A 15,600-nucleotide genomic window follows, 5' to 3' on the forward strand; every position below is an offset into this window, starting at 1 on the left:
TCCTGCTGCACAGACCTGGGGGTCTGCAGGGCTGGTTCTCACTCCTCTCTCCCAGCTGCTGTTGCACAGCAGTTTTTTCCCTTTCTTAAATCTGCTCTCGCAGAGGTGCAGACATCTCTTATTGGCTCGGCTCTGGCCAGCGGCAGGTCCCTTTGAAGCCATATGAAACTGGCCCTTATCTAACATAAGGCAGCTGCTGAATTCTTCTCGCAGAGGCCACCCCTGCAGACCCCCACTACCAAAACCTTGCCATGTAAATTCAGTACACATAGTCAGTGATTTTCTGTAGGAAGCTTGAAGGAACTCTGTATTGGAGAAGGGCACCATGTTTCCTTAGATGCTATAGTTAACAAGTGTATGTAAATGTTTTTGAAATGCTGCTTGTTATTAATACAACGACATTCTCATGCTACAATGACAGTTTAATTGTCATTGTCATTAATTTTCATAAATGTCAAAGACATTTAATATTATAAATCTTATATTTTATATAAATTGGGGGTAAGGAAAAAATTATCTGAATGTGTTACATTTTTATTTTAATAAACATATTTTAAAGCTTAAGTAATAGAAAAAAATCTAATGTGAGTCTTTAAAATGTACTTAGTGTAGCAAATTTTGTGGTAGAGTATTGGAATTTTGCACATCTTTACTCTAATGGTGATGGTAAATTGCACTGGAGCAGAAGAAATAAAGGAGCAATATGAACAGCATGAAAGCTGACAGAAAAACTTGCTTTTTTCAGACTTTGATTTAAGTGATAACTTGATTAAGTGATAACTTGAAATCAGCAACAAAGGAAAGTTCTAATGAACCTTGTTTCTCTCACAGGTAATCAAAGCCTTACAGCTAGCAGATCAAACACTAGGAATGCTAATGGAGGGACTTAAACAGAGAAACCTGCACAATTGTGTAAATCTCATTGTTTTAGCTGATCATGGTAATGTATATAATTTCGTTTTTCAACGTAAACTTCACTGAGTCATTGCTTTCTTTCTCTTCTAATATGTGTGCTTACTAGTTTTAATCAATTTTATAAATCACTTTATGGTATCTTGAAATGTAACTGTTTCTGTATTGTTCTCTAGGGATGGATAAGACCTACTGCAGCCAATTAGAATACATGACTGATTACTTCGAGAAGGTTAATTTCTACATATATGCTGGGCCTGCAGCTCGCATTCGAGCAAGCAATGTTCCTCAGGACTATTATACTTGTAAGTGTGGACCAATCCTGGGATTGCACAAGCACTATAACAGGAAATAAACAAACAAAACTTTCTGTATCAGGGAAAAGAAGGGAGAGAGGTAAACCATGGAAGAGCTCTATTCAGGGAGTTTAGAGAATTCATAAAGTATTCTAAAAGGCATAATTATAGCAGATTTTAATTAAAAGCTGGAATCCTATTGTACTTTCTTTGATCTTTTCTAATTGTATTTATATTTATAGACACAGCATTTATACAACCTGAAGCAGACTTTCCTTGGCTTAAGTAACAGACTAAGTCAGATAGGAACAGAGTAACAAAGTATACTGAGGAGTCCAGAGGAGCGAATAATGATGTTTATTATGTGTTTTATTTTCTATATAATTGTTGACTTATTTCTTCTAATGGTCTTACTCTTTCTGAAAGAATTTTCTTTCTGTAAAGTGCTCTGATTTGTATTTTAGAAAGCTAATGTCAAAAGACTGAAGTTACTCTTCTAAAACATGGAAGGTGAAAATGCTAAAACAGACTGGATTCTTTGTGACTGCTGCTGGAATTGGAATACTAGACAAGCGGTCCAGGTCCAATTCAATGTAAAGAACATTCTATTTCAAACTGAGGTTTGTAGGGAGAAAAAAAAAATTGGTTTTCATGATTTATCAGCTTTAGGTGTAGGCAGTCATTACCATAACTTTTCAACAGTCTTTCTTGATGTACCCAAAGTACCAGGTATTGTCACAGGCTATCATGTATACAGGCAGTTATTCTTGGAAACATAGCATTCCTATCCATGGAAGGTTATGTTACCATAATCTTCACAAGCTAACAAAGAAATTTAATTTTACAGGGAAAAAGTGTGTTGAAATTTTTCTAGCAAGGCTTTGGACCTTCAACGATTTTAATGTATGCTGATAGATCTTTTCTTTTTAACAGTTGACTCAGAAGGAATTGTTAAAAACCTCACAGTGAGTAAATATTTTAATATTTTTTCCTCGTAGTTCCTCTTAATAGGAATCTGACCAAAAAACATAGTTTGTAAAAAACTGAGATTATAGTGCCCTTTTAAATAGTGTATTGTAGTGTACCACAGGAGGTAGTTCTAGAAGTTGTTCAAAAATAGTACACAAATGAGTGCTGTGCTGTATTTCTGTTCAAAGCAAAGAAGTTTTCTGAGCTTCACTTTGAAATGGAAGAAATAGCTGACTTCAGATGGAGAAAGTAAGATATATCTTCATTATAGAACAGAATACAACACAGTGGTGCTTTAAATAATAGACATCCTGTTAGCTCTGTATCACAAGGGCTGCACCCAGGCTAGGTTAAAGCAAATTTTCCATGCAACAGATTTTGACATTGTGGAGTACATTGCCACAGGGTTTTGTAGAGGCTTACTATATAAATAAGAAGGGAAGATTTTAGATGACTTTAAGAAGGACAGGCCTGTAAGGGCTGTTAAACATGATGCACAAGTAAGCCTAGAGGAAGCTGAACAGGTACAAGAAAGAATATTAATTTAATACTTGACTTGTTTGTATATGCTTTCTTTATACTTCAGTATCTGGTTCTGGCTACTGTTGGAAACAGAGTACTGGGCAAGACGGACCTTTGGCATGAGGAAGTATGGCTTTTTCAGGATCTTTTATGGCATATGACTTGAGTACTTGCAGGACTTCTAGGTATGCTGCACTACCACTGGTCTCCATAGTGATAGTTTTGCCATACTTTGTGGGAGTAGCACTTGAGAGCAGGTCCAAGCTTGCCTGTGTCTCCTGTGTAGGCCGTTGCTCCTTCTAGGTGCACTCTGTGGCAGCTGAGTGCTGAAGGATGCAACCAAATGAGTGCAGGATGGGGTGCAAAACATAGGAAGACCAAGACAGTTTCTTTTACTGAAAGGTGATGAGGTAGAACACTGCATATTTTTCTTTATAGTCTTAAGATAGGTAATTCACTGTTGTTTTTGTTTGTTTGTTTGTTCACTTGTTTATTTTAATCAAATTATACATTAACTTGTTATATATGTGGTGTGCAAACTAGCATCCTTGCAGGAAGCCTGATTTTTGTATTTCTTTAAATTTATAATTCACAGTGAATTAAAGATATAAACTGCTCACTCTCTCTGTATTGCCATAATTTTCCTTTATTTCCTTCAATGCCAATTTGTTTCTATTCTGTGACTAGTCCTAGTCCAAGCAGTGGACAGATGTTCTGATACTTCTAGACTGTGTATTTACTCAGCTTGGAAAAGTGCTAGGCTATCTCGCTGAGTGAATTTCCAATAAACCACCACTGGAGGTCTTCCTGTAACCTCTTGAATAACTCATCTGTGCCATACAACACGTAGCTTGTGCCAGCCACCCGAAGTTCAGAGAGCGGTGAAATTCCTGTTTAAATTCTTATTGATTCTGAATACCTAAGAACATGTCCTTTGTTCCAGCATCCAAAGCAGACGTGGGAGTAGAATATCAGGGGCTGGGAATAGAGGAAGAAGCTTTTTCAGTGTTACATCTTCTACCCCATTGTATGATGCGGAGCCTGTCATACCAAAGAGCATTAGGGTGAAGGCAATAGCAGTTTCTGCATGTTCTCTACCCTACTTGAAACTGCTACTGGTAATAGTTACAAGGTGAGATGCAACATCTCCGTATTGCAGGAATAATCTGGATTGAGACTTCCTTTCCCCCATCTATTCATAGATAGTTACATCTCGTGTTTTGTCTCTTTCAGGTTGTTAGAAGAAGGGTTTGGGGCAGAGAAGGAAATTGTGGATTGTATGTTAATTAGGTCGATTTCTTCTATTTTTTTTTTTCCCTTTATTAGAGTATCTTCTGCAGAATGATCTCCTCTCCTGAGCTAGCAAACCCACTGAATCCTTATTTGTTTTTCACTGTGCTTCATAGATGACTACCAAGGGACATTTTACTCTCAATTCATACATGAATGTCATTCTGTGCATAGTGTAGAATTCTAGGGCTCAAAGGTGAAGATGTCAGATCAGACTCCAAGTATGCTATAGCTTGTGTGATGCCTGTGTGATAAAACAGGCCCTCTTCTCTGGCTTAATCTGCTTTCTAGCAGCAATTCCCTCAACATTTTAGCTGTTCTGTGTTGTCCCAGATTTCTGAATGGGATCAACACCTCTGAAACATTGCTGTGGTGGTTGCTGGCTGGTGGAGTGGCTCCTGATAACCATATGCAGTTAAATTATTGCAGCATGTTGTATGGTTTCCATTAGTGTCTTGATGGCAAACTCCTTCATGGTATGCCTGTTAATATAGCAGTTAAAATAGTAAATGTGGATGTCAGAGCTAAGGTCTGTAGCTAATAGCGGAGCACTAGACATCTACATGTTCAATCTTGCAACTAAAACTCTAGACAGTACTATGTTATGTATATTTGGTTTTCTTTGTTGCTTATTGAATGGTAAAGTAATAGAAGATGACAGAAAATCATGAACTACCTAGGAACTTTCTCTTGTAGTTTGTGAACTTACATATGAGATGCCAGTGACACTAGTACGAATGTACAGAGTAAACATTACTACTAAATGTCTTTCAGCCTTAGCAGTGCTTTTACCACAATATTGGTAAGGTTACTATAATTCCATTGCCTCTTGGGCTGAAAATGAGATAGGCAGGGTTATTGGAGCTCTCTACAAACTGTTTGTGATAATACTCAATGATGGATTTATTTTTGATACTGCACAAATCTGACTGGGCCCTTTCTTGTTGTGCAGTGCAAAAGATCCCCTCAGCACTTCAAGCCTTATCTGACACCTAACCTGCCAAAACGGTTCCATTATGCTAACAACATTCGTATTGACAAAGTTCATCTTCTGGTGGATCGACAGTGGCTGGCTGTAAGGTACCATCATGTTTGTGACTTTTTTCCTTTTCATTTCATTCATTGATGCCTCCTTTCTTGTTTTGTAAGACTTGCAGTGTTACATTTATTTTTTTTTTTCAAGTGTAAAAATGAATAATGTAAGCTAAGAATGCATTTTAGTATGATTGAAATCTTAAGTCTAGTCAAAGAAGTCTTGTACTCCAGAACAAATTTTTACAGAAAAAACAACAGCAGTGGCAACAACAAAAAAGCTATTAAAAAAAAAGTCTCAAAAATAATGCAGTTAAAAGTGTTACACAAATCCTTCCTAGTATCTAGACCTTTTCCTGGTGTCAAGGTCATCCTCTCACTGTTCTGGGCCCTTATGACTTCAGTCTGCTGTCCAGAAATTGGCATTATTATCCTTCATCAGTAGGAATATGATGCCAATGTTTCTTTTTCTTCACTCTGAGGTCATTTTTATATGTATGCTAACACACTTCTATAACTTCGTCATCCTTCACTGGTCTCCAAGTCAACACTACATCTCATTCTACTGTGTATAGTGTACTTTACATGTGTTAAATACTTGTTCCTGTTCTCTTTTTTACTTCTACATATGGCTATATTAGTTTCCAGATCTACATGTCTTTGATAACTCACCAAAACACTGGTGAGTTGTTTGTAGCCTTGGGGTCTCCAGAGGCCAGCTTGGGCAAGTCTGTAGTCATCTCATGTCTGTAGTCTTCTGTGCTATGCTCCGTGTCTCCCCTTTTCAAGGTCCTCTGCTACTGTACCAGGTCAGTTTTTCTCCACACTACATCATTACCTCAGAACTGTAAATATCTCATTCTACACAGAATAACTAATTTTTGCTGCTGTCTATATAAAAAACTATGTAAAATTCAGGACAATGTTGGTGGTGTAAGTAGCAATACTGTATTTCTGAGATACAGGGCTACAATAGCAAAACTATGATCTGACTTGGAATTTCAAGGCTATTCAAATACTAGAAAATGCCTGATCAGTACATAACTTGATTGTTTATTTTGGTGCAACCAAATAATTGTCCTGAACCTAAAAAGAAATGCCCAGTGAAAAATATCACATTCATTTTTTCTTTTTAGCTGTGCTTGAGTGTTCTTGTGCCTTTGAAAACAGGGTACATAGGTCTTACAAGTATGTGTTGAATAAATAAAAGATGACTATGTCCTTATCTTTCCAGGTATCTCAGCAACAGTTAAATTAATACAAGCATTAGTCACCATAAGTCAGAGTATTTTGGCATGTTAATAATTCTATAACCCCTTCCCACATGCACATCTCTCCTTCAAGATCACCCTTTTAAGATACATGATGAGATTGCACTCTCTTGTAAGGCAAAATCCCTTGCAGTCTTATTTGTGTTGTTCCACAGAAGATAACAGATAAATTTTCCTATTACGGCTTTTATATTAAGTTGCTGATACCAAGGAATATAACTGAAGAATTCTTCCTAAGAAGATTACACTGTTGTGAAAGTTCTTGCTGAGTAAAGGCCTCAGTCAAAAACAGGCATTTATTCAATTTATTTTGAAAACATTGATTCACTGTACACTCCATAGTTGTCTAGAATACATTTTGTTTCTGTCGATAGCAAACTGTGGTATAAGATGGAGAGTTCTTCATAAACATGAACACAGGATGAGCAAAAAGCAGTACAATATTATTTCAGAGTCAGTTCTGAGGATGTTGTTAAGAGTGCAGTGATTTAGGATGACTCTTACTATCTGCCTCTATTTGTGACGTTTTAATTCACAGTGTGTGATGGTTTCTTCTTAGGGACAACAGTTACACGTTTTGTGATGGAGGTAACCATGGCTATGACAATGAATTTAAAAGTATGGAGGTAAGATGATTTCTATTCAAGTCTTGTGTCTTCTCATGAAGAAAATCAGAATGTGGTAGACGAACCAGGAGAATATATAGTAGTTTTAGCCTTGTGCTTTTTCTTACCTGTCATTCAGACATGTAAACTGTGAACATGTATAGGATTCACATATTGGTATTGCCTTTCATCAGTGTGTACAAGTCCAGCTACTTTGGGATCCTGTAGTAAAACTTGTCATGGCTCACCTTAACTCCATGGAACCAGTAAATCAAGCATACTGTGTTCAGATGTGGAACACTAAGTTCTTTCCTTTTCTACTGAAGCAATGACTGAAAAATCTCCATAAGCTCTGGGAATCCAATTGAATATCTGAAAGCCTGTGTGCTCAGATAAACTAAATCTCATTTTCTCTGCTTGTCTTACAAGCCTTAGGCATGTCATCAGGGCAAAAAGATCATTAATATAGCCTGTATATTAATATAGCCTATTTTGAAATTTTGTCTCTTTCATGTCCTGTAACAGGTCTATTTAGAAGTCTTGAGCTTTTGAGCTCAAGAAGATATGTATTATCCATGTACTTTCTGTGATGTGAACCTTTAAGTAAGGTCAAGTACACCTCTACTAGTCCCATATCCTGTGCTTAATAATGAGATTCTTCCAGGTCTTCACAACTGTATTAAAACCACATGTCAATATACTGATCAGAATTGCACTCAGTGTTTGTGTTGGAAAAAAAAATAAATTCTGCTTGATGTAGAGACATTAATCATAGATAATCTTATGCTGCTGGCACAACGACTGATTAAAAATATTTCTTTATAAAGTAGTAATATGTCTTAATATTGTCTTCAAAAATATATTAAAAATTCCTTTTCTATTGTGAGAACATACGAATATTATTGTAGAACAGATTGTTGTCCTGTTTAGTCATGTTTCCTGCCATCTCATGGGAGAGAGCTCAGACGGCTTGTGAAGCAGTAGAAACTGATGTGGGACTGTAGGTAGTATCCGTGTTCCGTTAAAATGCTTACAGATCCCAGCAAGGGATGTCCAGTACTAAATTGTACTGTTGGCGTTACTGACTTAGGTCTCAGCAAAGCTTGAGATGGGTCTCCCCAGTTCCCTAATGCTGGCTGTTGCCACAGCAATCGGCTCCTAAGTTATCCAAAGATTTTTGAGAATGCAAAAAAAATACAAAACCAAACCTTATATTTCTGGCTCAATATTAGCATTTAAATAGGATCTGTGAGTGCCAAAACTCTGTGTTTATTGAAGTTGTTACCAACTTTTGCAATGAAAATATAAAAATATGTGAATTTGAAACACAACAAGCAATAGTTTTCCTAAGTATGTGTCAAAATATTAAAAAAAAGATAAAATATTTTTTCTTAAAATTATATGTAATGGGCAAAATTTGCCTATTTTATCAGAGTAATCCTGTATTGTAACTTATGACAGTGATAAGACTATTTTGGTCCAGTGTCCCCATTTGCATGAAATACAACTGAATTGTTTTTTTAATTTGGGTTCCTTTAAATAGATTTTTTTTTCCAATCTAGGCTATATTCCTAGGATATGGCCCAAGTTTTAAAGACAAAACAGAAGTGGATCCTTTTGAAAACATCGAGGTTTACAACCTTATGTGTGGTGAGTAGAAACAATCTAGTACTTAAGGTGATAAACCAGCAGTGCTTTCAAATACCAGTGTTGTGTGAGAAAAAGAAGAGTAACGAAAAGTTTGGTGAATTCATTCAAAAGCTAGTTTTTTTCTCATACAATATGGAAGCCATGCTGTTTTGCTTACTATAAGGTGCTGAAAGATTAACTGCCAGAAATTATTCTGCTTTGGAGGTTGTTACTGACTGCAAAAGAAGTCCACTAAAGAACCATGGAGAAGTGCTCCTGCCATGTGGGCTTGCTGTCAAAGTGGTGTCTGTAGAATAATTTGGGGATCATAGAATCATGGAATCATAGAATATCCCAAGTTGGAAGGGACCCATAAGGATCATGAAGTCCAACTCCTGATAAGGAGTTTGTCCTGGCTATCGGGGGAGGTCCCAATCGACTGGCGGCTAGCAAACGTGACGCCCATCTACAAGAAGGGCCGGAGGGCAGACCCGGGAAACTACAGGCCTGTCAGTTTGACCTCAGTGCCAGGGAAGCTCATGGAGCAGATCCTCCTGAGAGTCATCATGCAGCACTTGAAGGGGAAGCAGGCGATCAGGCCCAGTCAGCATGGCTTTATGAAAGGCAGGTCATGCCTGACGAACCTGATCTCCTTCTATGACAGAGTGACGCGCTGGGTGGATGAGGGAAAGGCTGTGGATGTGGTCTACCTTGACTTCAGCAAGGCTTTTGACACCGTCTCCCACAGCATTCTCCTCAAGAAACTGGCTGCTCTTGGCTTGGACTGGCGCACGCTTCGTTGGGTTAGAAACTGGCTGGATAGCCGGGCCCAAAGAGTCGTGGTGAATGGAGCCAAGTCCAGTTGGAGGCCAGTCACTAGTGGCGTCCCCCAGGGCTCGGTGCTGGGGCCGGTCCTCTTTAATATCTTCATCGATGATCTGGACGAGGGCATCGAGTGCACCCTCAGTAAGTTTGCAGATGACACCAAGTTAGGTGCGTGTGTCGATCTGCTTGAGGGTAGGAAAGCTCTGCAGGAGGATCTGGATAGGCTGCACCAATGGGCTGAGGTCAACTGCATGAAGTTCAACAAGGCCAAGTGCCGGGTCCTGCACCTGGGGCGCAATAACCCCAAGCAGAGCTACAGACTGGGAGAGGAATGGTTGGAAAGCTGCCAGGCAGAGAAGGACCTGGGAGTGATGGTGGACAGTCGGCTGAATATGAGCCAGCAGTGTGCTCAGGTGGCCAAGAAGGCCAACGGCATCCTGGCTTGTATCAGGAACAGTGTGACCAGCAGGGCTAGGGAGGTGATCGTCCCCCTGTACTCAGCTCTGGTGAGGCCGCACCTCGAGTACTGTGTTCAGTTTTGGGCCCCTCGCTACAAGAAGGACATCGAGGTGCTTGAGCGGGTCCAGAGAAGGGCGACGAAGCTGGTGAGGGGCCTGGAGAACAAGTCCTACGAGGAGCGGCTGAGGGAGCTGGGCTTGTTCAGCCTGGAGAAGAGGAGGCTCAGGGGCGACCTTATCGCTCTTTTTAGGTACCTCAAGGGAGGCTGTAGCGAGGTGGGGGTTGGCCTGTTCTCCCACGTGCCTGGTGACAGGACGAGGGGGAATGGGTTTAAGTTGAGCCAGGGGAGTTTTAGGCTAGATGTTAGGAAGAACTTCTTCACTGAAAGGGTTGTGAGGCACTGGAACAGGCTGCCCAGGGAAGTGGTGGAGTCACCATCCCTGGAAGTCTTCAAAAGACGTTTAGATGTAGAGCTTAGGGATATGGTTTAGTGGAGGGCTGTTAGCGTTAGGTTGAAGGTTGGACTCAATGACCTTGAGGTCTCTTCCAACCTAGAAATTCTGTGATTCTGTGTGATTCTGTGATAAGATAAGAACCTTTTAGAGAGTTACAACTCTTGCTCATAGCTTCAGGTGAACCATAGCAGCCATGACAGTAAGCAATTAGGAAGTATGTTCTTCAGAAAATATGGATTAAAATGCAATAAACTAGTATGCTTACTAGAGTGAGTCCAGAGGAACGCTACTAAAATGATTAGGGGTCTGGAGCAGCTGTTGTATGAGGATGGACTGAGAGCTGGGCCTGTTAAACCTGGAAAAAGAGAAGACTGAGGGGAGATTTCATCAATGTGTATAAATATCTGAAGGGAGGTTCTCAAGAGGATGGAACCAGACCCTTTTCAGTTGTGCCCAGAGATGAGAGGCAGCGGGAAGCACAGGAAGTTCTATCTGAGTATGAGAGGACACTTCTTTACTGTGAGGCTGACAGAGCACTGGCACAGGTTGCCCAGAGAGGCTGTGGAGTCTCCTTCTCTGGAGATATTCAAAACGCACCTGGATGCCATCCTGTGCAATGTGCTCTAGGTGATTCTGTTGGCAGGAGGGTTGGACTAGATGATCTTCAGAGGTCCCTTCCAACCTCAACAGTTCTTTGATTTTGTGACTTGCAAACAAGTTTGTACTCTGCATAAAATCATTTAATCTCAGGAATGTTATGGCAATGTATAAAACTGCATGAACAGTACTCAAGTACATAGATTACCGAATTTTGATGTAGTGGAAGAAGATATCAATGAACCTTTGAAACTGGAAAATTGCAAGATAGTGATAGTTAACTTAATGGTTTAAATAATTGAATAAGCTGTTTGTTCTACATTTAGAAAAAATGCACAGAAAATGCATATTGGTGGAAAGAGAGTCTATTTAAAATGCTATTCTAGTCTTAAAATAGCTTTAAAAATGATTTAAAATTTCAAAATTTCCAACAGATCTGCTACGTATTACACCAGCACCAAACAACGGAACACATGGCAGCTTAAACCACCTGTTAAAAAAACCTTTTTACAATCCTTCACATGCAAAAGAGGAGTCATCTCCTTTATCATGTCCGGTTTCCGATCTGATTCCTGCAGATGAATTGGGATGCACATGCAATAACGTAAGTAGGAACTTTTGAAATCTTTCAATCATCCTTTTCAAGTGTGTTCTCTTTTCTTTGATTTTCCTAAACACTTGATTCATTCTGAAGGATTCTCTGATATTTTACAGATCACAGATCCTTCAGTAGTAAACATGAGGTTAAATCTCACCACAGATGAAAGTAAGTAAAAAGAAATGAAAGGGACAGCAATATTTTTAAATCTATGCCTGTTTTATATTTTAAGTTACTGGTTTCAGTGGGAATTTTTGCAATGTTAATTGCAATTTGAAGTGAAGTAGGTGAGCCAAGTCAGAAGCATAACTGTTTTTCTTGTTTCTCTGCATTTCTTTAAAAGATACTAATTGATACTTTTGTAGTGGCATTTATGCACAAGAACTAGATCTGAATCCCATTAAAATCTTGAGAAAAACCACACAGTTTTCAGTGGAAAGCCCGAGTACTTCTGAACTATATGGCATATCTGTTTTTTGCTATCTTGCAACTGTATGTTTGTCTTTGATGAAAAATTCTCATACTACCATGTTTTTCTATAAGGTTTCTGGAAATTTTATAAAACATTTCAATGTTTGCTAGCCTAATAGCTCTCTTTCCACTGGCAAAGTGAATTCAAAAGATTTATATTCATAAGAAATTGCAAAGAAATGAGAATTTTCATGTCTGATGTCATATCATGTTGACCCGCTACGTTAAACAAAATGAAAACTATTTTCTACATTTCTTTATTCCACTTAGAAGCTAATAGCTTAAATAAATACATGCTTGTGTTTCTTGTCAGTTCTGTCTCTATTTGTTAATGCTTTAATTTACTTTTTGCTTTGTGTTTTTTCTCTGCTGGCTTAAACCTTTATGTCATCAGAAATGTTATAGAAAAATGAATCAATCATTTTTTCTTAAATTATAGTAAACAATGCAACCTCATACCATTTGCCATATGGGAGACCCAAAGTTCTTCAGAAGAACAGCATTTATTGCCTCCTTCCCCATTATCAGTATGTGAGTGGATACAGCCATGATATCTGGATGCCACTGTGGACTGCATACACTGTGAATAAGCCTGTAAGTTATCAAACATTTGTATCATTCTTAAATGTCAAATACAGTGGACTGAAAATATTGTGCATTCATTAGGAATACTGCTTAAGAACAGGTGGATATTATATGACCGAGGTCTTTATTTCTGAAAAGGAAAAAGTATCTATGACATCTGTCAAATTTTAAGCATCTAAAAATGTGTTTAAATAAGTGGGAATGGCCATATGTTAGGGACACAAAAGATATAAAAGAAGTTTGTTCTGTTAAGCCCGTTCTTTAAAAGAGATAAAGTGTGAAAGTTGCTCCAACTTGCCTGTCAATTCCTGAGCAAAAAAAGGTCTGTGATTTCCAAAACAGAAACTTTTAAGTTTTTCAATGATTATCATAGTCTTTATCCTATTAACAAACCTTTATACAACTCCACAAAACAATTTGTACTAATGCATGTGTTTTGCTTATTTGTTCTCTATTACGTTATATAATTTATGAAATACCATTACATCTGAATGAAATTCTGAGAGTTCAAGGGTATACAACCCTAGAAAAATCTGAGCTCCTGGGGTCTGTAAGCTAGTGGACATTCACGAGCTTAATCCACTGTATAATTTGACCCTTCTTCTAAATTGCTATGAGGAAACAACTTTTACACTTCAACTTTTGGTTTTCTCTCTGAAGAGAATGGTGTTAATGATATCTACATGATTTCTTACTTTATCTGTACACATATCTACACACATATGGGGAAATTATTTTAAACAAATATATGCTGCTAGAATGTTTGAATTTCAGAAAGTTTTACTCTATGCTTTATACTAATTTTTCATAATCTGGGTGGAAGATCATAAATCCAACCCTAACAAGGCTTAAAATGTAATGAAAAAAATGTCAATTTCAACAAAGATTATTTTTACTTCATTGTTTTTGATGATCTGCTCTTACAGCCTGGTATGAAAGTACAATACCATACTGAAAACCAGTTAATTGTGGGCAGATTTTTCTTCTGAATTTGCGTAATTACAAAATCCCACCAGAACTGAGGTCTTTTTAGTATTTCAACAACAGCAGCAAAAAGCTCAGAAAATCAAGTTACTTTTCAATCATTTTCTTTTGTTGAAAACCAAATCCTCAGTTGGAAAAGTTCTTGCCCAATGTAACATCTAAGTCAACACAAATACATATGTGAGAGTTTCTGGTAGTGATTTATGCAACGTTGTGGGAAGCGGTGAATGATTAAGACAGAAGTATTAGAGTGTATAGCTCACAGCAGACTAATGCAATTATGCATGTTTCCTATAGAAAGAATAGGAAAGAATAAATTTTCTCTCTAGTACTCTTGGAAGCACAGTGATGAAAGGTTGTAAGTTTAAGTCAGCTCAGTTACTAACATACCTTACACAGTAAGCTGACATCACAATTTTTGTTTAATCACAACATGTAACACTTGAGGAAAAGCTTCGCAAGTTGTGACAGCAGTGCAAGGACAGAAGGCTACAGCTACTACCTTTGACTGTGAACTTTGGCTACAATACATGGGAATGGCAGAAGACTGCAATTTCTACATAATTTTAATGTCTCTTACATTATTTATGTTTCCAATAAAGCCTGTGCAGAGATTTATACGATTTGCAAGATGGGGTATTTTTTGACAGTAGATAGCTATAAAGAAGGGTTTAAATCCTAAAACAAGTGGTACAGGCTGAAGTTCTGCTGGTTTTGTGGGATTTAGAAGTTTTGAAACTGGGCTGGCTGATGAAGCCAGCACACTTGCACACTTGCACTTGATACAGAATCTGGGATATCATGAATAATATATAGTTACAGATTTTAAATAAATGATGTCAGACTTTAAGTTGCTTAGTATTCTCAGTCAAAAAAAAATATATATATATTGAAGGATTTTTTTTTTTTTTTGAGGCTTTATACTTATCTGCCAGGGAAGAAGGCAGATTTTTCTTGCAAAAAGATTTTCCTCCACCTGTCCACAGACAGCTGCGGAATGTGGAATATCTTTGCTGTATATAATCATTTGTGAATTCACTTTTTACAGTGGAACTGCAGTTTTATTTGCCATTCTGAGCTTTCAAGAGGTTTCCTGTGTAGAAATCTGGAGCATTTTTTGAGGTTAAAGAAAATTACATGCAAGAATTTTTAAGTTTACTATAAAAACGTATTAAAATGTATAATAATCTAATCTATTTTATGATGAAAACTGCAATGATACATGTCTAAGTCACTGGGGTTTTTGGAACTACAGCTCAGTGCACTAGAATAATGGAAGTTTTGTTTTGTGTGGTTTGGCATTTTTTCTTCTTGATTACTGAAAAAAGATTCCTGGAAGTGGCTGAAGTTGACATGTCAGACCACAGCAGATGCTCAAGTCTGTCATGTAATGCAAATGTCTCATGCTTCTCAATGTTAATTATGAATTAGTCAAAAGACAAAAACTTGCATCAGAAAAGGTAATGCATGGTGTGGTATGCCATGCTATTTTTTTACAGTTGTAACTGCATTCTTTACGACTCATTATGTTTTTTTTGAACTCAAAGACAAGGAGCCAAACAGCTAAACCTGGCCTGATTCTGAAATTTTGAGAAGGTGGTTATCAGTGTCAAGACCTCATTTCTTAATAAATCAGCCCTTCCAACAGCTTCTTTGAGAATCTTTCTATTCTTATCGAAAGAATACCTATTTAAAAATAGCTAATTTCTCTCTTTTGAGGAAGAGGAATGAAGAGAGGTAGTAGAGTGAATATATTAGTTTACAGAGCATCAGAAATAAGGCTTGCAATCTTGGGTTTCACTAACTGTTGATCTCATTGTACTAAAAGGTGACATAGGTACCCATTCTCATCTCTTGGCAGCTTTTGATATTATTTACCACCTGACTTGTAGATCTTTGAAGAAGCAAGCTGAAATATTTTTGAGTGGTTGCTTTTTCAATATTTTGAGAGTTCATATGGTGTTCATTATGAATTCTCATTTCTTCAGTTGAATTTTCTCCGGTGTTGCCCAATGTAAACAGCCATGAGCAATTTATATCTCCTGAATGTATGAGAGTGTTTCAGAAAATACAGGATGTATGATGTAGTACATACATGAG

At 37.8% G+C, this 15,600-nt stretch overlaps 1 protein-coding gene across 2 annotated transcripts in view; it reads left to right on the forward strand.

Annotated features, from left to right (window-relative positions):
• Positions 1–15,600, forward strand: part of ENPP3 (ectonucleotide pyrophosphatase/phosphodiesterase 3) — a 45,312-nt gene that overhangs the window by 21,171 nt on the left and 8,541 nt on the right. For both annotated transcript variants that reach the window (XM_082756128.1, XM_082756129.1), the window contains 9 exons: positions 832–940; positions 1,089–1,217; positions 2,142–2,173; positions 4,942–5,069; positions 6,852–6,918; positions 8,460–8,547; positions 11,297–11,466; positions 11,577–11,628; positions 12,371–12,525. In XM_082756128.1, the coding sequence (XP_082612254.1) occupies positions 832–940; positions 1,089–1,217; positions 2,142–2,173; positions 4,942–5,069; positions 6,852–6,918; positions 8,460–8,547; positions 11,297–11,466; positions 11,577–11,628; positions 12,371–12,525 (930 nt within the window). The remainder of the gene's footprint in view (positions 1–831; positions 941–1,088; positions 1,218–2,141; positions 2,174–4,941; positions 5,070–6,851; positions 6,919–8,459; positions 8,548–11,296; positions 11,467–11,576; positions 11,629–12,370; positions 12,526–15,600) is intronic.

This window comes from Aythya marila (genome assembly GCF_965140915.1).
Source record: "Aythya marila genome assembly, chromosome: 3".
In the NCBI taxonomy this organism is placed as follows: Eukaryota; Metazoa; Chordata; class Aves; order Anseriformes; family Anatidae; genus Aythya; species Aythya marila.